Source organism: Poecilia latipinna, unplaced genomic scaffold, assembly GCF_001443285.1.
Source record: "Poecilia latipinna isolate Pla-1442-1.1 unplaced genomic scaffold, P_latipinna-1.0 Scaffold1186, whole genome shotgun sequence".
Lineage (NCBI taxonomy): Eukaryota > Metazoa > Chordata > Actinopteri > Cyprinodontiformes > Poeciliidae > Poecilia > Poecilia latipinna.
The window spans coordinates 1-27,335 of record NW_015113802.1 but is presented as its reverse complement, the minus strand read 5'-3'; the positions used below and the strand labels follow the sequence as shown (position 1 = coordinate 27,335).

Genomic DNA, 27,335 nt, shown 5'->3' with positions numbered 1-27,335 from the left:
TTATGTCACTGAAGCAAAAATGTTTGGATTTTTTGATTTTAGAGAATTTTAGTGAATATTTTATCCACTCTCTTTTGTTTTTCCAAACATGCACCTAACTTCTTTCCGAAACATTGTTCTTGTGTCTAGTATTACTAGACTGTCCAGAGAAAGAACAGACAGATGCACTTCTCGCATGCAGGTCACACAAGTCACTGAGCGTTTTCCAACATGCTAGGTCTTACTAATGTATTAATATTTGTTTTGTTTTGGACACATGATCCAGCTTGAGTGGCAGGGTATCCACCTGCATGTCGTCTCCTCGGAGCATGTTTCCTGAGAGGTCCAGATGGACTAGGCTGCTGGCGATGGTTGGGTTGGCACTCAGTGACTGGCAAAGGCTGTTCACCCCTAAAGCCAGAACAAGCACATAAACACACAAACACACACAGCCCTGTAGTGTTGGCTTTATCACTATGCTCAAATCATCACTTGACATTTCTGAAAGCATTTTGAAGGAAATGACAGAGGAAATGAGAAGCAGGTGAAGGCTGGAGACAGACGGCTCTGGTTGTAAACACAAAAGATTGTGGATTTTTATGGTTTTCAAAAGGCAAGTCAATGTCCTGCTACACAAAATCACTTTCTTACATTATACACTTTTAAAAACTCCAAAAACAGAAAGGCATCTCTGCAGATAATGCATCATTGGATCACTTCAAAAGTGCCCAGTGGTTTATTATATTTGAAAAATAAAAGCTGTTTCTATGGCAGCCTGATGCAGCTGTGAGTTCAGCCTCTGATTTGTGCCATGTCCATCACATGACTGACAAGCTGATCTGACACATTTCAGCAGTGATGTCCTGACAGCCTGTCGGGTCATAAACCCCGGGACTCTTCTGATCAAGCTAGACAGATGGAAAAGAACATAGCTCGTGTAGAAAAATAAATAGTTAAAATGGTATTTAAAAAGTGCTATTAATTCTCGGGGGCCACAGAATATGGACTGAGTCTTTGACAAGAGAATTGGGCTACAGTTTAGGCAGCACAGGACCTTTCAAACATTCAGAGTGGAAACATGATAGCTCTATTGACTCCCTGAGAGCAGGACATGTTGGCAGTGAATCCTGACAGGCTGTCCGGTACTGGGAAACATCAGCAATGTAATCTGCATGTAATGTTGGACGACAGACACGTTTGTTCTTTCTAAACTCTCTGTTGAATGTTCTTCCCATTTTGATGAGTGAAAGGACTTCCCATTATGCAAAACGGCGTTTAGTTTAATTAACTAAAGTTAAAAGCACCGGAGAACGGACAGAAATACACAATACGCCTCTAAACAGCCTGTGAACGCAAATTGTCTCCTTCCTTTTTCCATCTCGACTCTATTAGTGCTGTAATAAGTCTCAGCAGCAAGTCAGCTGGAGACGCAATCAGACTAATGAAAGATATGAATTGTATCTGCTATTAAGGGAAATCAAAGCGGCAACAATTCAAAATAAAGTCATCACAAAGCACTACATTTTTAAGCCTCTATCAAAACACAGCTTCATTACAAACATCACATTGTCTTCTCTGTTGCCACAGCTGTGCAAGTGGAAAACTGCACATACCTTTGGGTGAGAGTGAGGTTTTGGAAAAGTTTAAATGCTTGAGCCCCAAACGAAGTTTGGCAAACTGTGCACCGAGAGAAGAAACACCTGCAGCAAGCAAAAGAAAAACAAACACAAAAACAGGGATTTTTTTAGTCCTGCAACAGGATGCGTCAATTACTTTTTAACTTTTTAATGCAAAGTGCTTTACAGGCTAACTTAACAGGAGTTACTTTCATTTTGATGCATTTAATTGGCTGAAAGGCTGTAATTTTGACACAGTTCCAACAATAACTGCGACACCAAACACAAATTAAAACATTGAGGTTCTTTATCCCCAACCTCAGGCCCATTGAAAATAATGGACTGCTGGAACCTCAAATTACCTCCAAATTCTGCTGCCGTTTACACCAGGACATTCGTGTTCTTGAGATTAATTTCAATGAATTTTTATCCTGATTAAATGAATGTAGAAAAAAAAGAAATTCAGAAAAGAGTGGTTAAATTCCCAGGTAATATTACCCTGGAGGTTTTTAAACGGCTAGAAGAAGATTAGTCTGGCAGTTGCTGAGGAAAACATAGTGAAGACGCATATGTAATAAAAAATAAGTAAAATTACTGTCAGAGGGTTTTCATTTTAAGAGGCAAACCAGAGAGCAATGAGCAATAGGAACCTAAATGTCCAAATTAAGTTACTCATTAATTAAGCCTTATTTAATTAAGTCAAGTAAAGCAGTGCATATTAGAAATAATGGTGGAAAGATTTTATGAAACTAAATAAAGGTTTTAGGTTTTTACTTCTGTTTTGCTGTTTGCAGATTTGTTCAAATGTAGCCTTTATGCAACACTGTGCTTTGTATTAGATTTTACTTAATATTTTTGCCAACTCTGAATGTTTTCTCATCATCACCAACCACAGTGTTACGATTAGTTCTAGGTAAATAACTCCAGCATAGAACATATAAAAAGCAGAATATAAAAAAAAAAGGACTCAGTATTCCTTCTTGCATCTTGCTAGTCGCTACCTTAAATATGAAGAGAGCTAAAGCAGTAGAAAGAATGCAACATAAGAGCAGTGCACTGAATGATGGTAGAGGCTATAAAAGGCATAAGAGGGAGCCTTAAAGCAGCAATGAATCAATCAGCAAGTGGATCAGAACATTGACTGTACCTCTGTCTTCCAGTGGGTTGTTAGCAAGATTAATGGAAGCAAGTCCTGAGCCGGCGTTGTGGGCCAGGGCAGCAGCGAGCTTCTGGGCAAACTCTCTGGAAGTTGTGAGAGGATTTATTGGCAACATACTCTTGGAAAATGTAAAAACATTCATCCATCCATGGAAAGAGTCAAACGTAAAATGATTAAATATCGATATGAAGTAGAAATGTACAAAAATCACACAAAATTAAAAGTAATTAAAACAATTTATTTGTTAATTTGTCCGATTAAAATTTATCGTTGCATCAAAGCCAAAAAAAAAAAAAAAGCTCTAATTTACTTCAAATTATTTCAACTTTAGATTATTCCCTGAATCAAATACTCACGCCTCAACAAACTTGGGCAGAGGGCTCTTCCGCAATTAAAACAGAGCAGAAACAAAATTAAATTAAACGTATTGCTCACGTTTTGAGTCCCGCGTTGTCCAACACCATCTCCTCTAGTCGACTGGATCGAGACACCACTCGAAGAATCTGCTCGCATACGTCTGCAGACTAAGGGCACATGAGGGGAAAAAATATATATATTCAGAACTAGATTATCCGAGTTATTTTTATTAAATGTGTTGTGGGTGGAATAGCGTCTACAGAGTGAGTGCAGTTCACCATTTAGTACCAATCAATGTCATTTTCTCCATTCTGGCTTGTTTTGTAACCTTAAAAAGAAATGTGCATGAATTTATTTCCACGCATTGCTGAGATAGGTAATCATAAACGTCGCCAAATCTCACTTGTGATTTAAATAACGTCATGTTCCATCCTGAATTATACCCTGTTTCCATTCCTTTTTATTCTGATGCCCATATGAGCCAACACACACTTCAGGAAAATATGGCAGATTTTGATCCCTGATCAAACTAGAATGATTAAACATCACCCTGGTTGAATGACTTTTCAATGTGTAAACTCTATTTGTAGTTCAGACTTTTATGTCATTTCTTAACTGTATTACCAAGTGACATTATTTCAATATTCATTGCTTTTTGGGTTATTTTTGGCACATTCAAAAAAAAAAAAAAAAAAAGAAAACTCCATCAACACTTAAAATAAATACATATTTAGGTTTTTTTTACACTCCAGCAAATTCTATAAAATGTCAATAAAATGATTATTTATTGATTCCATGAGATGTAAAACATCAAAACTTGAGACTGACGTAATCAAGGTCACAAGAAAAACCTGTGATGAATCTCTTAGGTTTACAAAAATGCAGGCCAATTAAAACTGAGCAGCAGAACGTGAAAAAGAAAACAAGATCTCAATCCTCCACCTGAAGCTGTTCGAGTGTGACAAAGACGCATCGGGGAGAGCAGACCCCCGGAGGAACAAGTTGCCTCTCTTCTGTGGTCCCGGCACAACAGGAGAAAGCACTCATATTTAAGCAAAATTAAAAATGCAACAGCTGAAAGCCTGAAAACCACCTCGATGTTCACTGACCCACTTCGCTGAGCGCTGCGTCATTGCCAGACATGAACTGTATGACGCATCGATACGCATTCAGAATTACTTTCAGAATTACTTCTTTTTTTTTTTAATAAAAGTTTTTAAAAGTCTAGCAAACAGTTTCCATTAGGATGACAGAACCTTACTGGAATGTTGTGTTATTATTCCCGATTAACAACATCAGCCCTACAAGAACTGCTTCTGTTCGCCTGCTGTCTCAGTGGGACAGAGACAGGGGACGCATTGTCCAACGCGAGTCAGCAGTGAGGAGGAGAGAAAGACGAGAGAGAATAACTGGGCAGCGCAGAAGAAGGGGACTGTTGTTCACACAGCTATCCTGGAGAACCATGAGCATTAAAAGACGCAGAAGGAGGGATGGCAGCAAACTGAGGGGAAATAAAATCTGAGTATTGAGGGGGGTGAAACGTGAGAAAATAGTCAAATGGAAACAGAGCGGTCCATTCTGCACTGTCGTCACAGCAGCGCAGCACGGTGACACCGTCAGCATGTGTATTGTACCATTTTCTACTCGTTAAATAGCAGCGTGGTCATGAATTAATGTCCTGACCCTGCATCTGGTCAAACTGAACATGCCTCCACAGTTTTTCTGTCCAATCATGAGGTTGCCAGAAGGCTAGTCCTCTTATCGCTGCAGTCCTCTCATCCTCCCTTCTTATCTCAATTTGGCTCAACTTCTTGATCACCCCCCCAAGACTAATAGCCTGATTGAACTGGGGATGAGCAGCATAATCCTTCGTTGTGAAAGCCTGTCGTGTGTATATGTGTGTGTGTGTTGTTTATCTAATGAACAGCACAGAGTTTCCTTATCTGTTGGACTGAGGTGGTCAGAATGTGACTTGGGCTTGCAGCTTTCGGATTTGGTTTTACTCATCAGCAACCAGCAACATTCTCTTCTCTCTTCACGTTCAACACATATCTGTTCAGTTTTAGTTATTCCAGATGTAAAATATTAGATTGTCAACAGGACTGATATAACACTCGTAGTGCTGAACTTCTGTAAGTCTGCAGGATTAATTCGTTCTTGTTTTGGAGACTTAAAAACGGAAGCTTGCGTCTTTTCCAGGCTCCCTTTTCAAACGCTGACTTGTTTTCTTATTCATCTGTCATTTTCTCCCAGGCCTCGCCATTTCTCTGCCTGCTGTGTCGCCACTTTTTCTCCCTGCCTTCACTCATCTCCTTGTGATGCCCTTACATGCATGAGACACCACAGGAAAGGACACAATGACAACATTCTGGAAAGTTACAATTAACTGCTCAATCCGACATCTTTTCAAACAGACAGTTTCAAATATTTTGATAAAGTCTGCTCAAAAAGAGCTACTCATAAACACAAGTCAGGCCTTGCAGTGGTTGATCTGCTGCCTTCAACGTTTAAATATTGCACCTGCAAGGACGAAACGGATGGACACATGAACATATGGATTTATGGTTGGATTCATGAATGGATGGATACGAATGGTTGGATAGATAGAAATAGATATATTTTTCCAATCTATGTTCTAATTTCCTACTTACATAAACTTGAAAAATAAAAGTTCCAAATCTTTCCAGACTGTGAAGGAACCCTGACACAACGATCTGCATATGTTGCTCTATAGCCATGCAAATTCATTCAACCAATACTTTATTCTTTAGGATAACCACGGTCATCCACAGTATTTAATAATTAAAAAATAAAAGCATATCTACTCAGGAGGGACAGTTACAACGAGTAAATTCTGGTTCTGTCAAAATTATGACATGGAATTTTTCTCATTTTTGCATCATCAAAAACCGTCTGCACCACATATGAATGAGGCACCAAGGCTCATGCTAAATATGAGCTACCACAAAGGACTAGTCAAACATATGCCTGCAGGAACCACTGCTCCTTCAGTCTCCACATGGCATGGTGAGGGACGGCTTGTTAAGTTTCAATAAAAGGGGGGGCGTATCTGTGACGGAGGTGTGAGGTAATTGTTTGGACAGAGGAAGCTGCGTGTGGTAATTTGTGAGACTGAGGGAAGCGTGGAGATGCTGAGTTAGTAATGGAGTGATGAACCAGGAGTGGGGGTGGGAGGGAAACAGCCTCAGACATTGAACCCCTTTGTCTCATTTGGATTAGGAGTCTTATCACACGAGAACATTTGGACTGATCCTCAGTCAAAACACTGCAGGGGAAGACGGGAGAAAAATGAAACAAATATTCTCTGCAGACAGACAGGTTCAACTATACACAGTCCAGCACAGAAGAAGGAAGAGATGAATTAAAAAATAAAAATAAAAAATCACACATAGAGGGAAACACAGAACGTAAACTAGACTAGAAAACTATAGAAAAACACAGAAATGAATTGAGGCATTGAAATGGTAGAATTGGTCTACACTTTTCACATTAAAAAGTGTATTTTTTTTTAAATAAAACATATATACACTGCCAGCAGCCTTGACTCTGTGTAGTACACTACCTCTACACTACCTCCACAGTATAATAAAACCGTGATGCTCTTAAAAAAAAAAAAAAAAAAAAAAAAAGCAGGAAAGTACAAGAATGAGTTTTGATTTTTGCAGGTACTGACCAGTTTGTAATCCTTGGTAGACAGCTTGGTGAACCACTGGTTGAACTCCAGGACTGCTATTATAGCTACCAGATCCCTGATGACGCACAGAGGAGCCAGCAGTGAATTTTTCTTAGAAGTACCATTCAGTATTGACATACTTGCTTCTGCTTATAAATGGTGCAAACTATGAATCTTATCCGTCCAAAGAATATCGGTTTTATTTGTGCAAAATGTTACGTTTTCAATAAAAAATAACTTACATTTTGATCGGTAAGACTAAAGAAAGACAAGAATGACCTGTTCTCTAGATGGCTGAAGTCCTGCAGGTTGAGTTCTCTGCTGTCTTGTGTCAAGTAGATGGTGTCAACATCCTGCAGAGGAAACAATCAACAATACATTCAACCTTTGTGTTGTTGCACTCATATTCTTTAAAAGACGGCATGCAGATTTATGTAGGCAGTAGACGGCAGCAGACCAGACAGGTGCACAGCTCCGATGTGAAACTGTACCAAACAAAGACAGTAAGCCACACTTACCCACTGCACTTCTTCTCTGTAAGGTAGTCCTAACCAGTCACACACACATCTGTACATCTGGGAAAACCCACCTACAGGCAGAGAAAGAGAGAGATGGAGAGAGAGAGAGAGAGAAAGGTGGAGTGACTGATATAATCAGAGTTCATCTGGCCTTGTGCAGGGAAAGAAAAACACCAGCAGAAACTAGTAGGGGTGTTACATTGAAACACACTCGCTTCTTAATGTTACGTTTTAAAGGCCCGCAGCAGTTAAGGTAAAGTGTCAGGATCCTACCACAAGGTCCAGGTTCAGCAGGCTTGTTGTCCCACAGACTCTGCAGGTAGCTCAGTCGGTCTGGAGGCTCCAAGCTAAGTTTCTTCATCATTTTGCTGGTGAGAGAAGCGAAAACTCTTAGTTCATTAATTTCTGTGTTGCAGCAGATGAAAGCCTCAGAAATTATCTGTTGCTGTAGATAAAAGAGGGATTGCTGAACTACTTTTGCAATGCTGCAAAAAAAGACAAATCTGCTAATGGTTTAATTGAATATTTATCATCTAAAGTGCCCACATTTATTAAAATATTTTTAAGATCGCTAATGCACATCACTTAAGGCTCACTAGATTAGAACGTCATTGCTCAGCATTTTTGAAAGACACTTGCCCTGTTTAAACATCAGATTTAGTTTGAGTTTAGCTTAGCTGAATGTTTTTGTGAGAATAAATCCAATCCTTCAGAAAGGAGACTTCAGCTTCAGAGGTTTAAATGGGTCATCGCAGTACCTACAGAAGCATCTTACTGCTGTAAATATAAAACTTCATACATGGACAATCGGCGAGAACACAAAAGAAGGACTTTTGTAGAATTTTTTTTTTTTTTTTTTTTGGACTAATGAGTCTAAAAATGTATCATCTGAAATAAAGAGATACCCAGAAATCCGTACCGACTACACTTACCTGGGTGGTAAACCAGGACATATCCTGAGCAGACAGTTTCCTACATGAGCGACCACATCGTTCACCTCCTCTGTGGAGAGCAGCTTCACTGAGAACGAGCCTCGCTCATACTCTACTAGTAGCTAAAAGCAGAAATTGATAATGAATGATCAATACAAGTCAGTAAAAAATAAAATCCTGACCGTTTTGCCTTTTATGCTCGCCTTTTTTATTGATGATCTAAATAATTAGTTTGGGAAACATGAGCAAGAACATGTTCTTGTTTTATTCAATTCTCCCTCTTTTCTCAGACCAAATGTCAGATTTTTTTTTTTAATGAGACTTCAATGATTTCTATATTTTGTTGTTGTTTTTTTAAGTATTTTACTGCAAATTAGCTCAATCATGGTTTTTTCATTAACACAATTAAAGATTTATTAGATACAGGCAGGGGCTTAATAACATAACCAAGTCTGTTAACCATTTCAGTCTTCACTGCAATTATGCAAATGCTGATATACTGACACACATGCTTCCTCTGTGGGCCAGAATTAGCATATTTCTTCCTGGCTGGGACACAGGAGACCCTCAGTCAAAATATTCAGAGAACTGACAGTCACAATGAGCAGGACAGGGGTACAGCTGCAGAAACAGGATGGTCTGTGACAAATTGTACTCTGAATGATGCTTCTGCTGACTGGCAGCTTACTCGCTCCAGTCAAAAAGCCTTTGGGGGCTCAGCCTAGATATGTCTGCTATTAATGAGTTTTTAAGGATTATGGAAGGATTCAGATATTGTAAGGGTGCGTTTCTGGATTTGTCCATTTTATCTCCTCATTAAAAATGTGTTGCGATTTTAAGGATGATCTTCCAAGCAGAGATGGAAGATTTAAGAACATTTTAAAGCAAACACTCATTCAGATGATCCGCATCTAGAACTTCAATATGTTTGTGCTTTTTTTCCCCAACAAGGAGCCAAAACATTACAATTTGACACAAATGAAAACCATGTCTGATTTTCTTCCTAGCACCTAACCAGGTCAGAGATAAATTGAAGTGCGAATAGGCCGCCATTTTTTTAAGCTCAGAATGAAGAACATGATGAGATCTGAGCAGCATCAATTCCCAATCAGACAATTTGTAGGAGCTGCTGCAAATAGTGGGTGTATGTGAGCAGGAACTCTGTGTCTGATACTTGGAGAGTTTCAATTTAGAAACCAGCACACTTTATGAGTTTTTCCAGAGGTAGTGTTTATTTCTTGCTTCCTTTTTTCATACTATACTCCCGAGATTTGAAAGAATGGGTAATCAGGTAATTGTCTAGATATTCAAAGTTGGCAGACAAAATGAATACTATAATATTAAAATATTATTTACAGCTAAATACAGTGGAAAGCCTGCATACAAGTATATAACACAATTTACTGATTTTTTTTTCCCCAATCATAAAAACTTAAGTATGTGGTTGTAAAATGACAAAATTTGAAAGAAGTTAAGGGATCTGCAAGCCACACAACATTAGGCTTAGCTTATCTTGTGGCTTTAATATACTTAAAGAGACTAATGCACCCACTTTTAAACAACAACCACTGTTTCCAATAAGTCATTTTTCTTCTACTCTATTTATATTTCCAAAAATGTAAAACCCTTTTCAATATTTTATTCCTATAGGTAATGTGCAGTACCTGGGTCGGCTTGCTGGAAGCTATTCCCTGGATCTCCAGATAATTAAAGGAGTGTTCCACCTGTAAAAAAAAAAAAGAAAAAGAAAAGAGATGGAAAAAAAAAACTTATGAAATCAGACAATTAAAGGCGCATAAGCTAAGCTAAGAGACATAAAACAGATCTGATCTGTTTAGTTTCAGCAAGAATTCAGCACTAGTTCAATCACTAATTTCATTCAAAATGTATGTTTCTTTACAAATGGGCTTGATTTTTGATGCATATACATAAAATTTGACTATAGTCACTTTTACTATCAAAACAAAATATATATCCACCAGCTGATTTCTTCCTTGCACAGTTTACTATTTGTTCAGCATTGCCATTTCCAAGCTAATAAAAATCCACTCTTGCACTAACATATTTTATTTCTGTTTAAAGAGGGCATTTTAGGGCAGAGAAAATTAGAAGGAAAAACCTCATTGCTTATACTTCCACGTCTAAAAAGAGACCAAAATAAGCCGTTTCATGTGAGACGGGTATCCTGCACACAGTCACAATGAGCACAGTTTTCCACCGCTACTTCCACTTTCAGAAAGGCGAACAGCAGAGAGCCTGAGGGCAGGCCAGGCAGCGAGACCAGACTACTCCAGGTGGGAGCTCCGTTTCTCAGGCTTGGCACAGAGATGAGAGAGAGGAAGAGGATATGCAGTCTGTCTACTGCCTCACTACAGTATGGCGTGTGTGTCTGTGTGCGTGTGTGTGAGCGTGTATGCTTTTCTGTTCCCAATGGCTTTGAACACACTCTCGAATATATAAACAATAAAATTTCTTCCATTTACATTTGGAGAACAGATGCCCACTCATTGATTTCCATTCGATCGAATCATCTCTAATCATTTCAAAAAAGGAAATAAAAATACATAAATACAAACACAAAGGATACAATACTAAAATCCCAAAGAAATAAACCTCAGTTTGTGACATATGTTGCCAAACACACACAAAAAGGAGTTAGGCTTCATGTTGTCAGACTAGATTGTGTAGAGTTTGAAAAAAAATAAAATAAAATAAAGAACTGTGGGAAGATAACCTTATTGACTATGCTACTTGCTTCTTTGTCACAGTTCATTCCACATGAGCAGAGCATTAAAGGCTGCATATATTTACCTCAGTGAATATAGTACAATGTAAAGCTTAAATTATGGGCCTCAGTGAACACCAGCTAAGTGTGTGTTAGGTGTGTATTACAGGTTTCTGGTTATCAATACATCTCCAGTTGTGACTATGTGATTACTACTACTTTGCTTGTGAGGAAATGCATTGTTCGATATCTGAGGTCCATCAGCAAATACTGGACACACCCACTGGTTTCTACCAACACTTTAATCTTCTGCTACACAAACTATGATTACAGCAACTGTTGGACTTTGGTGTGACACAGTAATATACAACGCGCCTTTGGCATGGATTTTTAATTGTTTATTTGCAATTTCATCTACTTCTGCTTTCTGATGGCTGGACAGCTCTTACTGAAGTCAATGGTGATAAATCCAAGCTAACGAGTGGCTACGATGTCACACTGGGAACTGCGTGGAGGAACCAAATGCCGTTTGGTCAGTCGTCCAGTACCCATCTGTCAGCTTAGTAGCTCATATTCTTTATGTTTGTTGTGGTTTCAAGCATCTCTTATCATTTAGGTTTAATTGGCTGATATAAAAAGACTGCCTATTATTTAACATAACTTTAGGTTTTATTTCTATGCTTTAAAAGTATATCTTAGCATATCTGTTTTTCTGCATCGCTTCGGAACTGTTTCAGACTTTTTCCAATAAAGAGAGAAACATGGAATAAAACTTATTCAGACTCGGTCGCTAAGCAGCAACACACCAAAAGTGGAAATGAAAATGCCAAAATTATGATTAAAATATCGAAAGTGTTTATCTGTGGGTTCTCGCACTCGGTGCCACTAATAAGTTTGATGACAATATTAAAATGAGATGTTTCAATCCAAACACAAAGGATGTAAACTGAACATAAACTATGTGAAAAGCACTTTACTCATTCATTTATTTAACTTTTAAGCAAAAGTTTAGTGAATTCAGTTTGAAAACATGAATATTTTTCAACACCGAGTTTCTATTCTTCTATGCATAGCCAAACCTGGAAAATACTAAAAGGAAGTTCCAGATTTGTCCAAACCCTGGCATAAAAAAAACAGAGATGGGGGGGGGGGGGAGGAGGAAGAAGACATGAATGATTATGTGAGTGAGAAACAGCCTGTGTGAATGCTGCAGAGCAGTCACAGACTGTTAAGCCCCGAAGCTTTTTACAAGAGGAGCCAAATCATCAATCGAAGAGACTCGCACAGGAAAACCCGCTGAGACGAGAATAAAAGAAGCTACAGGCAGTTTTCAGCTCTGAATTTACAGCCAGGAGCAAACTGAGTTTCCATACTGTAACACAATAAGTCAATACTGAAGCTTTCCGCTTCCAAAATCGATGAATTCCCCCAGACCCCAAAAGAGACTTAGATAGATTGGATACATTGAAATATTTTGAGCTTTTATAAGCCGACCAAGCAATCAGGGATCAGCGGTCATCTTGGAGAAGCAAGAAACTTCCAAGTTCAAATCTTTCTGCATGGAGTTTGGATATTCCATCTGTGCATGTGTGGGTTCTCTCAGGGTACTCCAGCTTCCTCCCACAGTCCAAAACATGGCTGCTGTGTTAAGTGGTCTTCTGGTCTACAGGTATGAGTGTGTGTGCATGTTGGTCCTCTGATGGGCTCTCGACTTATCCATGGTGTACCCCGCCTCTCGCCCAATGACCACGAGAGACACTGAAGGTACCAGGTTCCATCTCCTTTAAACGTACCTCTGCATAAATTGTTTATTTAATTGAAAAAGTATCAACTAATGCTTTTTCATGATTAACATGAGAGAGTACATTTTGACCACAGTATAATTAGTGCATTCCACTGGGGAGTTTTATTTTATTTATTTTTTTAAATAAAGACGATACCCCTGCTGCCTTCCTTACCTTGGCTGGAATGCGTGCTGTCAGGAGGTAGGCTCGGTGGGTCGCAAGAGCCTAAGAGAGAACAGAGGGATTAACGAGTGCGTAGCAGGAGATGTATATAATTAGCAGCTGTAAATACAGTCTGCGAAACAAGAACAAGAAAATCACAAGGAACACAGAGGAATGTCCAGGTGACTCAGAGAGCAGCAGACACGCGACTCAAACATTTCCATAAAAAACACAAAACAAGGACGATTGGGGAGGATTTTAACTCGGTGCATCAAACCAGTAACATTAGAAGTTTCTTGAACTTTGTTAACCAAATAAAATCCCTTAAACAACACATTTTAGAGTGATGCATTGACAGATATTTGTGTACTTTTTGAAGTTTTCGCCTGCTGAACAAACAGAGAATCCGGAGCCAAGGTAAAGGAAATGAAGGACTCTACAGACACATCATGGCTTACACAATGAATATAACTGATTTTTATTCATAAATAAAGGTACAGCCATAAAAAAAAAAATAAATAAATAACATCTTAAAGAAAGAAGGCATATACCTCGACCTGTAACTATAAGCAGAGGGAGATTTTGTGATGATCAGCAAACCCAACACCCAGAAAAAGTCGGAACAGCCATCTCTGTTAAATATCTGAACATAATTTCAACAAATGTTCGAGCATGCCATGTTGAGTAAGACACATTTAGCTTCCAGTTATCAGCAAAACACCAGCCAGAAGTAGACTTGAGAGAAAGAATACATGGAAGGTGGTTTTCAAAGAAAAACAGGGAATAAAGTGTGTAAAAGAGATGAAGGGCAAAGGTGTCTGAACAAATCCAGCAAAGAGAAAAGAGGCAAAGCAAAAGCATAAAGCGACGACTGGATTCAAAAAGTCCAGAAAGTGACACATTATTCCTAAAAGATGTGAAAGAATGAAGTAGAAGTGTGTGAACTAAGGCTAAAAAAGGATGACAGTGATTTCTAGCCCTGTGCGGGTCGGCTCCACGGGCAGCGTTTGCATGTTTTGATGTGATGGAGGCAGACAGCCAGGCCTGTGTGGCCAAAGATAACCTCTTCTAAAGAGCAAGAGTCACGACTGGTCTGCTCAGCCTTTCCTCTCCGTGCACAACGTCTCATTCCTGCACTGTGGACCTTACATGCTGTGTGGCTGCAAGGAGAGGGGATCTGACGGAGCAAGATGATATCTAGCACCAGACTGAAATGTAAATAAGCCTGCTTAATTATCACAAAATAAGCATGTCAGTTTGGAGAATAATTTATTTACATTTTGTTTATTTTTCTTTTTTCTTTTAACAAGTGTAGTTATCTGGCAGGTCGTTCACATGTTTAATGATAGATTTACTCTGATACCATTTAGCCAGAACTGATATTTGCACTTTTCATCTTTAGACTTTTTTTTATGTTTTGAAGCTACATTTGTATCTGAATTCAAAAACAAAAAGAAGAAAGAAATGGATGCAAAACTAATCAGTAGACCTTCATAATCTTCATCTGTCCTTTAATAAACTAAAATTATTTAAAATAAATGTTGGCTGCATTGACGTTCTGAGTAATAATGAGAAACAAAAATCTTTTTTTTTTTTTTTGCATATCTATTTGCTTTTGAACCATTCACTTCTTTATGCACGTTCTAAGCATTTATTTTGCTGTTGTTTCGCAAAGCAGCACTCATGTAAATTAGAATATGATGTCGGGATATGTGAAGCTCAGCCGAAAAGCTTTTTGACAATTATTTGTTTTATTCTAATCTTGGACATTAGGTGATTGCCATACAGAAATGTCCCAGTTTTTCTCCTTTAACCCATTCAGACCTAAGACACCTTGCAGCTTTTCAAATTGTCGCTACAGGTTTCCTCAGGTTTAAGCTGTGTGTTATTGAAAAGGACACTGAAAATTAAGACAAATATTGTAAAAATGCAAAGGTGTTTGAGATCGTCCCAATTTACACAAAAACGCACAAAACCCTAAACTTTATCCGATCTTTACTCAACTTAAGCTGCATTAAAGCCAATTCTGCTTTCTGATTAATTAACTTTTTTTATGCATTTATTAGATAGCAAAATAAAACCCAATTCACCAACTTCAATCAGAAGCCAACTGATTGGCATATCGACATGAACCATTTATAATTACAAGTAGACAAGTAATGTCATTTGTTGTAGGAGCTACGATCTTTGCTTGAGAACATCAACAATAGAAACTAACTTGTTTAAATGTTGAGTTCCCTTCAGATGAGTTTGCCCATACAACTCGTGTTTTTCTCCAGCTTGCCAACGTCCCATCATTTCCCTCAATGCATGACTGCCCCACTGCACTCTTCCAGCACAGTGTTCTCTCCATCTGCCCTTTCAAAGGGACAAAGGCATTACAGTCCGTGAACCCCCCCCCCCCTCCTTCTACCTCTCTCCATCTCTGCTCACTATCTTAAGTGGATTTAAGCCTCGAGTCTTCCTATCCATCAGTGATTTCACGGTGACCAGCTCTGCGCCCTCAGATACACTCACACAACCAGATGGCAGCAGTACTGGAGCATGTGTACTCGGCTGAGGAGAGCATCTGCCGTTACTCTCTCTCACTCGCTGTAATGCACACAATCTACCACACACTGGTGGCTTACGTACAAAAGCACTGCCACCGGCTGTACAGTACCATTTGTCTAGTTGGCCTGCAGCACAGAGAACACACAAACACTGACACGGAGATGAACCGACTGCTCAGCAGGAGGCTGGCATAGGCCGATTTTCATCTTGACTGGCCTGATCAATGACCAACCAATTCAACATTCAAAAGAAAAGCAAGATGCAAAGTTTTTTGGGGGGTTTTTTATGATTATTATTTTAAGATATTTAAAAATAAAGTTGGAAGAATCCAACTTTAAAAATTACAGAAGTTCACTTGAGTCATCTGAAGGTTTAGTAGGGAAAAAGCGACTGGGAGTTTTGATTCTTCCTGCGGCAGAATTATTTAGGATGTTGTCTTAGAATAAGAGCTGAAAACACACAGCCGTGACATTAATTCACAAATCCACTGCCGACAGGCTTTTTATTGCATAACTGTCGTCAAAATGTCCTTCATGTGCAGGACGGCGTATCTGACATTAATGAGTTGTGATGTCCCAGCTACAAACATAAACTGTCAACACAGCATGACAGAAGTGACTACTTCTAGTGCCAAGCAGAAAAGGAGGGAAAACCTCACAAAGACCATCCACTGAAACAAAACAGAGAAGAGGCGATGGAGATACAAAGAGGCCATAATTAAATAAAAGGGACCCAGAGGAGCAGAACAAGTGAAATTATTAAACAGATGACCCAAAATGGAGCCACTATTGAAAACAAATTAGAGTTGAGCAGATCTGTTAAACTGAAGTGTTTAAAAGAAGTTTTATATTTCTACAAACTATCGCACCGTGCATGAAAAATAACATCAAGTGGTAAAAATGTCTGTTTTTAATTTATACAGATATTTAAAGGTAAGAATTTTCATCTTGTAACATGAAGTAATTAAAGAAAAAGAAAATGCTCAGTTTTCTTGATTTGTGCATTTCACAATTCAGTGTCCCATATCTTAAATTAAATGCCATCTAGGACAGCAGCAGGAACAAACTTATAATGTCCAAACAGAAATGACAAAGTGGAAATGGAGATGAGTTTTCTCATTTAATTTTTCTTATGTCCCCTGGGTAAAATAAATGACTAACCAAAAATGACTTTCATTGCATGTAAAGGGAAGTTGAATGTAGAGGGAAGGTTGTGAGGAGCACATACATGAGGGTGGCTGACAATTAAGATATTTCTCCTTGGTCTGTTTGGTTGTTTCTGACCGGGAGCTGTGCATTTCTCCACATGGGTACATTACCACAAGGGGAAGCTGGAAGAGCTTGATTTTTTTTTTCACAGATTATCTGTCGCATTTTAACAAATGTGTAAAAAGAAAAAAAAAAAACATTATTTCTAAAAGTTACATATTGCAGCTTTCTAACATTTTTTTAAACAATGTTTTACAAATAAACTCAGTGGAGTTCAATTATCTTCACTTTGTAAGAGTTTAGTGGAAATCTTAAGGAAGCCACTTACATATAAATGACTGAGGTAAACACAGTTGGATTCTTGTAGGTTGTTACTGTGAATTCAGGACTCTGAGAAAACAAAGCGGGACTTTTGCTGCTCTACAGGGCCAAGACATTCTGCAGCATCCTCTGCTATTACAGCTCATTATTCATGAGATCTACATTAACCTAATCTCACTGGCATAGTTAGAGTCAGCAATGAGTAATAGATGCATCATATCCGATATCATTAAACACAACAAGGAGGGAGCATTTTAGGTGATCCTTCGCCATTGGAAAGAACATCCAATCACATGGTTCTTTTGAAGATTTGGTTTTAAATACAGTAAGTAGCTACTAATATTACCCGATTCAAGTGAGAAAGAAGAGTAAAGGCTGCTGTAACACTAGAAGTTTGTAATTAGTATTCAAAGTGAAGTTTATAAAGTAAGATGTGAGATGAAAACATTAAATAAGCATTTATTAAAGTCCCTTTATACCTGTAAGTGTTGGACAAGCTGACATAAATCTTAATAATTGATGATTGAGTTTAAGTGGATCACAGAATACAAAAAAATGTAATACGGATGAAAAAAAACATGAATTTAAGTCACAGTCATGTTTCCCGTCACATTAGACACAAGTGCTACTTTATCTTCCATAAACAATATTTACAAAAAACAACAAGTTAAAAAAGACAATTTACCAAAATTTGATGTAACCCCAAAATGCTTAAGATTGTTTTTTTATATTGCCAATTTGCTTTTTGAATCAATATTTTTTAGGTACTTAGAATAATAGAATCTGTGTTCCTAGGAGCCACAGATATTGTTCCTGTGTTAACATGAAACTAAGCGAATTGCAGGAAATAAATAAATAAATAAACAAAACAGTTAAAGATAAACTGTGAAAATAACTTGTTTCACATTACTTATCCACAGCAAACACAAGCTGTTGACAATGCAGCTGAGCGTTCTGCGCCAAAGTCTGCAGAGTTTCACTACACCAAAATTACAGATCAAACTATACACGTAGTCATGGCACAACACGTTCAAAGTCTATATTTGAGGGGAAATATTTAATACTTCTCCATAAAAGCAAAATCTAAATGCATACTCTATAGGAGTCTCTATATTTAATAAAACGCATTACCTCCAGTAAGGATAAACACCTACAAGACAAAACAATGAGCAAAAATGCTTAAAATGCAATTTTTCCTAGAGAAGCATTTTCAGATTCCCCAGATACTAATCAGGCAGGCAGCAGGAGACCACTTTTCCACATTATATTATCCGCTGGGCACATCCTTCTCATAAGCTGTACTGGCAGCCTCAGTTAAAAAAAAAAAAAAAAAAGACATCAATTTTCCTTTATCACTGCCCTGCTCATCATTATGTGTTTAGTGCTGGAGAGGGAAGCTCGGAGAAGAACAAAGGCAGCCGACATTGGTGCTTCCTGAACCGATTTGATTGGCTGGTTTCATCAGACCACAGCTGCAGAGAGCTGAGGCATGTGGTGTCTGACTGTGTAACATTTCATGCTTTATTTTAATGCCGTGTTTTGTCTCTGCTTCTGGTTTTGCTCATAGAAAAAAATTGCCAGTGTATATGTGTCGCTTTATAAATAACAGAAATAATGTACATTTTGGATGCCAAGAATACAAGGCGAGCAATTCGGAGGTGATAAAATCCCATGTGGCAGATAACAAAATAAAATAAAATAATTCGGCTGCATGTCTAATTAGAAAACATCCCACCTGGGACTAAACAAGCAAACAAACAGAATGGCTGCGTGAGGGATTATTTGGGTTTTCAGATTAGGATTATATTCAAGGTTCCGGCTCCAGGATACAGATATCAAATAGACACATTTGTGTTTTTACAATGAATAATGGTGGGAATGAGACAGCTTGTTCTTTGTTGCAAGCTGTGGAAATTAACTGGAGACATTTGTGCCTGTTTAGTTTGAAGAAAAATCCTGCTCATTCATCAGTATTCCAGCTACAGACAATGGGGAGGACGTGGGTTTGGGCTCTGTGTGTGTGCAGCAACGTGATTCTGACTCTTGGCTTCTGGGTAAATAAGCAATCACTGCAGACCACAGGGATAATCAAGACAGGCAGAAAAAACTGAGGTACAGACAACAGTACAAGAGGAGAACATGCTACATATATAAAAAAAAAAAAAAAAAAGTAAAAGTGGAAGATGTCCTCATACTGGAGTACTACTGTATCACTGACACAGACACGTGTATATGACAAAAATAAGAAAATAAATAAATAAACGAGACAAAAGACAGAGCAACCAGGGCAATGTGGGGATGAGGGAGGAGTCAGTCTTGCTTGATGTTGGCAGGACCCCATGCTTTTCCTCTGAGATGGGATCAGAGAACACTAATAAGACACACAGATAAACACAAACCCCTGCTCAGCACCAGGGATCAGACAGTCACCAGATAATCCAACTGGAGGATAATAAATGCTCAAAAAGATTAGAGTTGTATTATTAAAGCTGGATTGTTAAAGATCCATTATGAATATCTGCAGTTTATAGGCGTCTATAAATGACTAAATGGGGACCATATCATTTTGGGAATATTTTAAAGTGAAAGACCGAAGATGCATCCCCATTACATTTTACATTTGAAAATGCTTACATTTTAAAATGTAAACATTGTAAAATGTAAACATTGTAAAATGTGACTTTAAAAAAACAAAACAGAAAGTAAACAGCTGGTTTAATGACTGTAGGATCATTAGGATTGCAAAAGTTACTGTAATTTGTTGCTATGTCTTGCAGAAAACAGTCCACCTTACCCAAAAGGTTTATACAGCGAGTGTCGTTTTTACATTGTCGGATGTTCTCCTGATATCCCACACTGACCATCCTGTTTAAACTGGCTTTGGGAAACATTGTGCTATGAGTGAATATACTTATTTCAACAAAAATTTTGAAGCATTTTTATCCAGGCAAACGGTCGTCTTTTTCCTCGTGCAGTACAGCCTACACAGAGGAAGCCTTCCTGCTACAAGCAATTAGCCTTGAATATAATGCTGATGATCCATTTGCTGTGATGGATGCTAATGTGAACCAGAGGATGAAAAATGCATCATGATTCTAATAAGCATGTCTGATTGGTTTCCATTACTATTTGGGTGTTAAGCTGTTTTTGGCACTAGTGGCAGATTATGCAGTTGTTTAGCAGAGGACCTGATCAGAAATTTAGCAGTTACGTTGATATCAATTATGGCCTTTTTTTTTTTTTTTTTTAAGATACCCAGAATATTAGTAAAGTTCACTTAAGAACAAATGTGAATTGACAACACAAGTGAAACACGAATAGGTGTACGTTAAAAGAGTGTTTGTACATCTGTAGAAAGAAGTGAGTCTGGCTATAAGCTACACACCAAAAGCTTTGCAGTAAACCAACCGAGAAGTAGCTGCATGTATTCAAATTTCTACAACAAACTTTGAAAACAAAGATGATACGGATGATTTGACTCTCCTCTGGCCTGAGCTGGTGGTAACATTCATCTTCTATAAAAGAGAAACCTGAAATCCAACCAGTCAAGGATAATGTAACTGGGCAGCAGAATAAACTCAGACCTACTGCTTTGTGAATGTCTAACATAACATGCGGAGTCGTCATCATTTTCAATTGTGACTTCTGTGACCTACAAACCTAATTAAATTACACCAAGTGAGAACCATCTGACACTTTGCCAACCCACTGCAACCTATAAGGCTACATCGGACATCATGAAAAGGCACTATTTAAAATATTACCCTATAACAGAAGCCATCAAATAGCAAATTTGGTGCCTTTGGTTGAGAGTTGAAACTTGATTTATTAGAAATCAATAATGCAAAGTTATTAAAACAAAGTCATTCAGGTCAATGACAGGGTTAAATTCATTACCAAGACCGCGTGAGTGACAATGACCCTGACCTTTGAGATAATCAGGATCAAGGCTTGTGGATGGGATTTAGAGAAAGACAGACAAGTTATTTTATTTTATTTTTTCAGGGAAGCTTGGCTGCAGATAGTCAATTAGGAATTTATTTTTTAGACGATCTTTTCTAGAGAAGAATGTTTCATAATTTCTCCACTTCACATATAAATCTAAAGCAGTGGGTTGCAAAGTGGGGGGTAGATTACCAGTATCAAAGTATGCTAATGCTTCAAAAGATTACAGTCTCAGTACCACTAAGACTTTCTGTCCTGCTTTTCTATTTAATAAATGCATTCATTTAGAACGGCATCTTTAATCCGTTGTAATAGGGAAATGAAATATTTGTTCCAATTATCAAATATGTTAGTCCATTTTCTTTGGAGGGACTATGTCTCTCGGCTGGCCTGGGAACGCCTTGGGGTTCCCCCGGAGGAGCTGGAAGAAGTGGCTGGGGAGAGGGAAGTCTGGGCCTCCCTTCTGAAGCTGCTGCCCCCGCGACCCGATCCCGGATAAGCGGAAGAAGATGGATGGATGGATGGATGGATTTTCTTTGTTATTATGCAATTTAACTCATTTATAATCGTTGTGATGTTAATGTCCTTTGTTAAAGGACATTTGGTTATCTCCATGAGAAAGGTACAACAAAATGACCCTTCCAAAGCTTTGCTGCATCCTGTCTGCAGACCCCTGAGAAACTCCTAAAACTACCGTTTGATCACGACCTCTGATCTCCAAACCGTCTGTAAATAAAATGCTCTTTCATCATGTCTCGTTACCCCGACACTAACAGGTTACAGCCCGGCGACGGGTTTGTTTTCTCTCCAAGCGACTTCCTCCAAAATTGCCCCTTCAAACTCAGCTTCTCTGCAACAACAAACAGGGGTTTATTTGTCCAGTTCAGTCAAGCAGAGCACTGATACGAACCCCCGGCTCTGCGTCAGGATGAAATACCACAGCCGCTCCACTGGCATTCCTCACTTCCAAGTCCCCACTCCCACTCCACTGCATTTTTTTGTCCGAGAGTGTGCGTGCACTACTGTGGCCTCTGTGTCCCGCTCCCACGTGATGGAGCTGTGATGCCCATTTTAACTTAAGCTGAAACCAAAAGCTAAGACGGACAACATTAGAGGATGAAGGAAAAACTGCCACAATACCAAGGACTTTAGACATCAAAGTGTATTGTTTGAAAATAAAAACAAAGAATAAATTATTACTGACCTACTAATATCAGTTAAAAATATAAAAAAAAATACGCCCCTTTAAAATGTGGGACATTCATTGTTTAATTGAGGTGTGCGTGAGCATGAGCTGGACAACCAGCATCAAGGTCTTAGAGCTGAATATACTTTTCATCACTGCATTCCTGTTGGCTATGAATTATTTTAATGAGGTCTAGAGAACTTGCTGTATTGACCAGAGGTTTTTTTTTTTTTTTTTCCAACTATGTAAAGCACACAAGTGCTATTTGCTGCATACTTGCAGTCAGCTGGTTGTTGGAATGTTCCTACAATTTTCCTTTGCTCACAAGAAACATAAAACCAGCAGTTAGGAAGGACTTCCTGCAACCACAGATCCAGACAGTCATGGTGTGGAAAGAAACCTGTCTCTGCTGTTGAGTTACTTTCAATTTTAAAAATACTGCTGGGAAACTATGAACATTGGTGTTAAGTAGATGACTGGTGCTAAGGTCACATTTGTGATAGAAAACAATCTTAGAAAAATAATAATCACCGTGTTATATTATTAATAATTTCTTGTTTTGCTTTGTTTTGTTTTTTCAGTAGTATTGAAGCAAAGTCATTTTTAATCAAGCCATGAATGTCATAAAGAGTCAATAGTTACATAGAATATAGACTGACGCTTTACCTTCTCAGTTCAGTTCCTCTGTAATTTCTAAGTTTGTGTAAATTATAGGCATAGTCAGAGGATCACCACCAGTCAGTAGTTTTAAAGCAACACTTCTTTGAAACAGCACATGACAACTTGATGGTAAGAAAGGCTATAAATATGTTGAACTTAATGGCTTGTATACCTTAATAAAAAAAGACCCCAACATTTCTGTTATAATGCAGCCATACTAAGAAATGGTGGTTTCTAAAGTACAATATTGGCAGATAATAAGGTGATGTCAATTCCTTCCTGTGGGTGTTCATTTCACCACTTACTACTCTGTTGTTTCAGCACCACTCAAAATTACAACAGATCTGTTCAGCTACTGGATTTATGGGGGAAAAAAAATGGAGTACTGGTGTCTTTTGCAGGAAATGAGCACAGAGAGAAAGGGGATAGATATGCAAGCAAAGCTCCCAAAGTCATGTTGCCACTACACCAACCACCAGAAGCTGAAACACGAAGTGAGCCATTAACAAGCAGCTAAAAATATATTTAATATATTTAGTCAGAGTTTAATTAAATTTATATGATGCACCAGAAGCACGCTACAATCCAAGAAAAGTTGTTTTGCCAAAATAACGCAATTATTTTTTTTTAAATTTATAGTTTATTTAGTATCTTACAGTATACTACACTGTAAATTAAATTCAGTATTTTGTATGTAAGAGATTGTTGAAGGGCAATAAAGCATAATAACTTAATTATTTTTATTTTTGATAAGCTATTTGAATACTTTTTTTTTTTTTTTTCCCCGATTTACTTCAGAAGAAGTTTCAACATAAAGCCATCATGGAAAATGTCATATTTTAAAGCTGTTCTTCTAGTTCATGCATTGTTTGTCCAAACTACATGAGCAATTATTTAAACAAGTGATTTCAAAAGAGACCAATATTAACCATAATTCATTTTCCATAATTGGGCAGCTCCACCTTGCATCACAAAATGCATATGTAGGACCAGGTTTAAGCTCCACGCTGCCTGTTATCTGAAGGCCTTCTGAGGAAACTTGTTCAGCTCTGGTGTTTCTCACCTCAGTCTTTTTCCCCCACATCATTTAGCAAAGAGGGTGTGAGAAAATAAGGCTAATTACTTTCACCTCTCTCTCTGTTCTTGGTCCCTACAGACGTCTTCCAAAGAGTGATAATTTAGGTTTCCTAAAACATTCAATAATGTTTGGGATAGCATGACGATGGTAAAGATATGTCTGGAGCAGACCCTGGCTGTGTGGGTTTAATCTCTATGAGGCTCCAAAGTTTTCCTTCTTTTTCCAAACAGTTTATTCCACATAGTGCAATGAAACTAAAATCTCCCTTCACCACCGAGACTTGCACACCTAAAAGGCTTCCATCGTGTCGACAGACACAAGCACATTACAGTAAATCTCAACAGCAACAAAAAGCTTTCCGACTCAGTGGTCAAGTTCATAGACGCTGTCGAAACACAAATTTACTAAAGGAGCTGCTGACTCCTAAGCATCATCATCTTATTATCCCTGCGCCTCTCAGATGGAGCCACTATGCATTTTTAATCACCAGCCATGTATCAATTATTCAGCAGTTGGTGAATTTATGTCTCTTTACCAAAAAGGTAGTAATTGAGGCAGCCGTTTGATGAATTTATGTCAGACATCCCACCAAGAGAAACAAAATAAAAGTATCATTTACATATTCCTTGGTGTAAATGGAACACACTATTGCCAACCACACATTCACAATTACACACAAAATCATCACCTAATTGGTAACTAAGTGTTTGAAATGTGGCATGAAGTTGTTGAACTTATTTAATGATTCCCCTTTTTCATCCTGTAGGTCATGACATGAATAATCTTCCCATTTTCTGTTCTCCTTCTAAATCAGAGTTCCTAAACCAGGTGTAAATAATACATACGCCTACACACACATTCATACATAATATATACGTAAAGACATACCTATAAATACACACACAAACCTACACACGCATGCTCAACCAAACCACAGTGCTTTATGACCAGTCCAAATCCATCACCCCTGTACTTTTTAACAAGAACCATTTTGAGGCTTTTCTTAAACAACCTCCCTGTTGGAAACATAGACACCATGTACCTTTTACAAATCAACACATTTTCTACAACATTTCAACGTCAGTCTGTGGTAATTTCAGCCTGCAAGAAAGCAAGAGGCAGCCATGCTTTTAGAAGATAACAGGAAGGCTCAGCTGAGTAAAGGCTCAACTATTTTTTTTTTTATTATTTTGTCATTTTTACCTTTCAACATTGTCTTATACATTATACAAGGTACTTTGAAATGTTCGCTGCCAATTTGGGAGATAAGAATCTTGGCAGTGCTAGAAAAGAGGAAGTTTGTGTTGTCAAAACAAAACTGTGCATTTTATGTAAAGCATTATGACATTTTACAGCATTAATGAAGGACTTTAACAGCAGTAAAATTTGACTCACCAAAACTCTGTTCTCCGTCTTGTCTCCTTTGATTTCCAGTTTGACTCTTTTCCTCAGTGACAACTTCACCTTCCTCCCCACTGCATCCCTCACACTCTCTACATAAGGGACAAGAAAATGAGAAGAGAGTGAAACTTAAGAGGAATATCTGTCGAGTCGAGTAAATATCTGTGTTGGGAATACTATTTCCCAACACAGCTCAAGATCCTATTGCCTTTGGGGGGGATAATTTCCAGAAAAACTAGATGTTCAATGAAAAAATTGATGAAATCCAATGTTAATTGACTTCAGGAGAAAGGGTTTTTATTAGTTCTCATTTAATTTCCCAATCCTGTGTGGGAATATTTAATTCTGGGAGTTGTCAGTGAATGAGATGTGAAAAGTCACATCAATACAAACATTTTTTTTTTCTTAAAAACTAATATATTTTAGAAATATCATTACATTTCTACCAACAGAATTCTGATATGTTGCACCACTAATTTACAACCATTCTCATTTGTATGATGAATGCTTAGCTAGCATTGCAACTGTTCTAAGCCGTGTTTAAATGGCGTTGGTAAGCCGATTCAGGCCAGGAGTAAAACAAAATGACTTGTACCATTTGCTTTTCATTTTTGAAGTTTGAAGTCTTCAAATGCTATTCTGGTTTTTCTCAAACATTCTTGATGCAAATGAGTCCAAGTGTAAAAAAAAAGCCTCAAATTCTCAGTCTGCTGATTCATCCCAGAGAGAAAATCTGGAACATGGAGACCAAAAGGTTGAGAAGGACTGAAAGAAGTAAATAAAAAAAAGAAGAAGTCTTTTTACAATATGGAATGACATGGAAAGTCAAAGAAATTCAAAACACCATTCCCAGGTCTGCCTGTTCAAGAGAGTTCATCCTGAAGGCTGACTTATAGAGGTTTCAGAATCCTAAAAGTCATAGGATTACAAGACCTACATCACGTTCTCCCTAGATAAAAAAAAAATATATATATGCCTTTGGCAGTCAGACAGACAATGCATAATTGTAATTTTCAAAACAAGTGTGCAGGGAGGGAATTTTTGCTTTCCATACACGCGTATAAAAATTGAGTATGGTCACCAGAAAACAGACCAGAAGAAGTAAATGGCCTGAACTTGTGGTTCACTGACTGTGGACCAAGGATAAGGTTAGCTTTAGTGAAATATTTGCTAAGGGGCATTGAGTGTGATGGAGATAAAGAATGAGAAATGTCATGGCATGAACAACATTGCCATCGCAAATTTGGTCACTTTGAAATTTCTTTAAAAGGAATTTAAATATGGATTTATTATCCCTCATATGCCGGGAACCCCCTATGTGACTCACATCTATTTTTTATTTATTTATTTTTTTATATAAAGAAATTAGATGCAAACAAAAGGACACATGAGACATGCTTTTCTGTTCCAATTCATTGTTCACACCCAGTAGGACCGTCATCAGCCAGACAACTAGTTTAAAAGGTATAACTGGGTCAACCACCTCTTCACACTATGCATTCACTTCACACACGCATGACAGCTGACTTCCAGCAGTATCTGCACGCGTCTGACACGGGCAGTGTTTCTGGGAGCGTACATCTGTATTGGCATGCACACATCCCCGCCTCCAGGCTTCCACCCACCGTCATCAGATCAAAGCAACGCTAATAATTAGGTAGAAGGCGAGAATGGTTCGTCTGCCAGCCTGAAGCTTTCAAAAATAAACATCACCAAATGTGCATCCTAATCCTCAGCAGAATTGCCACTGCACAAGCACAAAGTAAAACACATGGAGGTGAGTTTTTATTTTTATTTTTTATGTTTTATCCAAATATTAGGCCTTTCTGAGTTCACGAGTCTGGCCATCTTGGGATCACATGCAGAAGGTATCTAGTGGTTTGTCAAATGTGGTTGCTCTGTCAATTAATGAAAGGATTTCACAATGACTATATATTTATGTAGAGACAGGTTGGATTGAAAAACAAGAAATCCGTGTTCTGACATAAACTTTGCTTGATCGTCACTATTCTTCACATCCATCTTACAGAAACTTGTCTCCATAATAAGTGCATATA

At 38.1% G+C, this 27,335-nt stretch overlaps 1 protein-coding gene across 1 annotated transcript in view; it reads right to left on the bottom strand.

The window, feature by feature from the left end:
- The window catches only part of LOC106960436 (leucine-rich repeat-containing protein 16A), a gene marked incomplete at its 5' end in the record, with an annotated part of 51,456 nt that extends 26,050 nt beyond the window's left edge, over positions 1–25,406 (bottom strand). The window contains 12 exons of the mRNA XM_015053530.1: positions 287–390; positions 1,593–1,679; positions 2,743–2,837; positions 3,190–3,278; positions 6,806–6,881; positions 7,085–7,158; positions 7,324–7,394; positions 7,597–7,691; positions 8,256–8,377; positions 9,920–9,979; positions 12,939–12,989; positions 25,273–25,406. Of these exons, the coding sequence (XP_014909016.1) occupies positions 287–390; positions 1,593–1,679; positions 2,743–2,837; positions 3,190–3,278; positions 6,806–6,881; positions 7,085–7,158; positions 7,324–7,394; positions 7,597–7,691; positions 8,256–8,377; positions 9,920–9,979; positions 12,939–12,989; positions 25,273–25,406 (1,058 nt within the window). The remainder of the gene's footprint in view (positions 1–286; positions 391–1,592; positions 1,680–2,742; positions 2,838–3,189; positions 3,279–6,805; positions 6,882–7,084; positions 7,159–7,323; positions 7,395–7,596; positions 7,692–8,255; positions 8,378–9,919; positions 9,980–12,938; positions 12,990–25,272) is intronic.
- Positions 25,407–27,335: the final 1,929 nt, after the last annotated feature.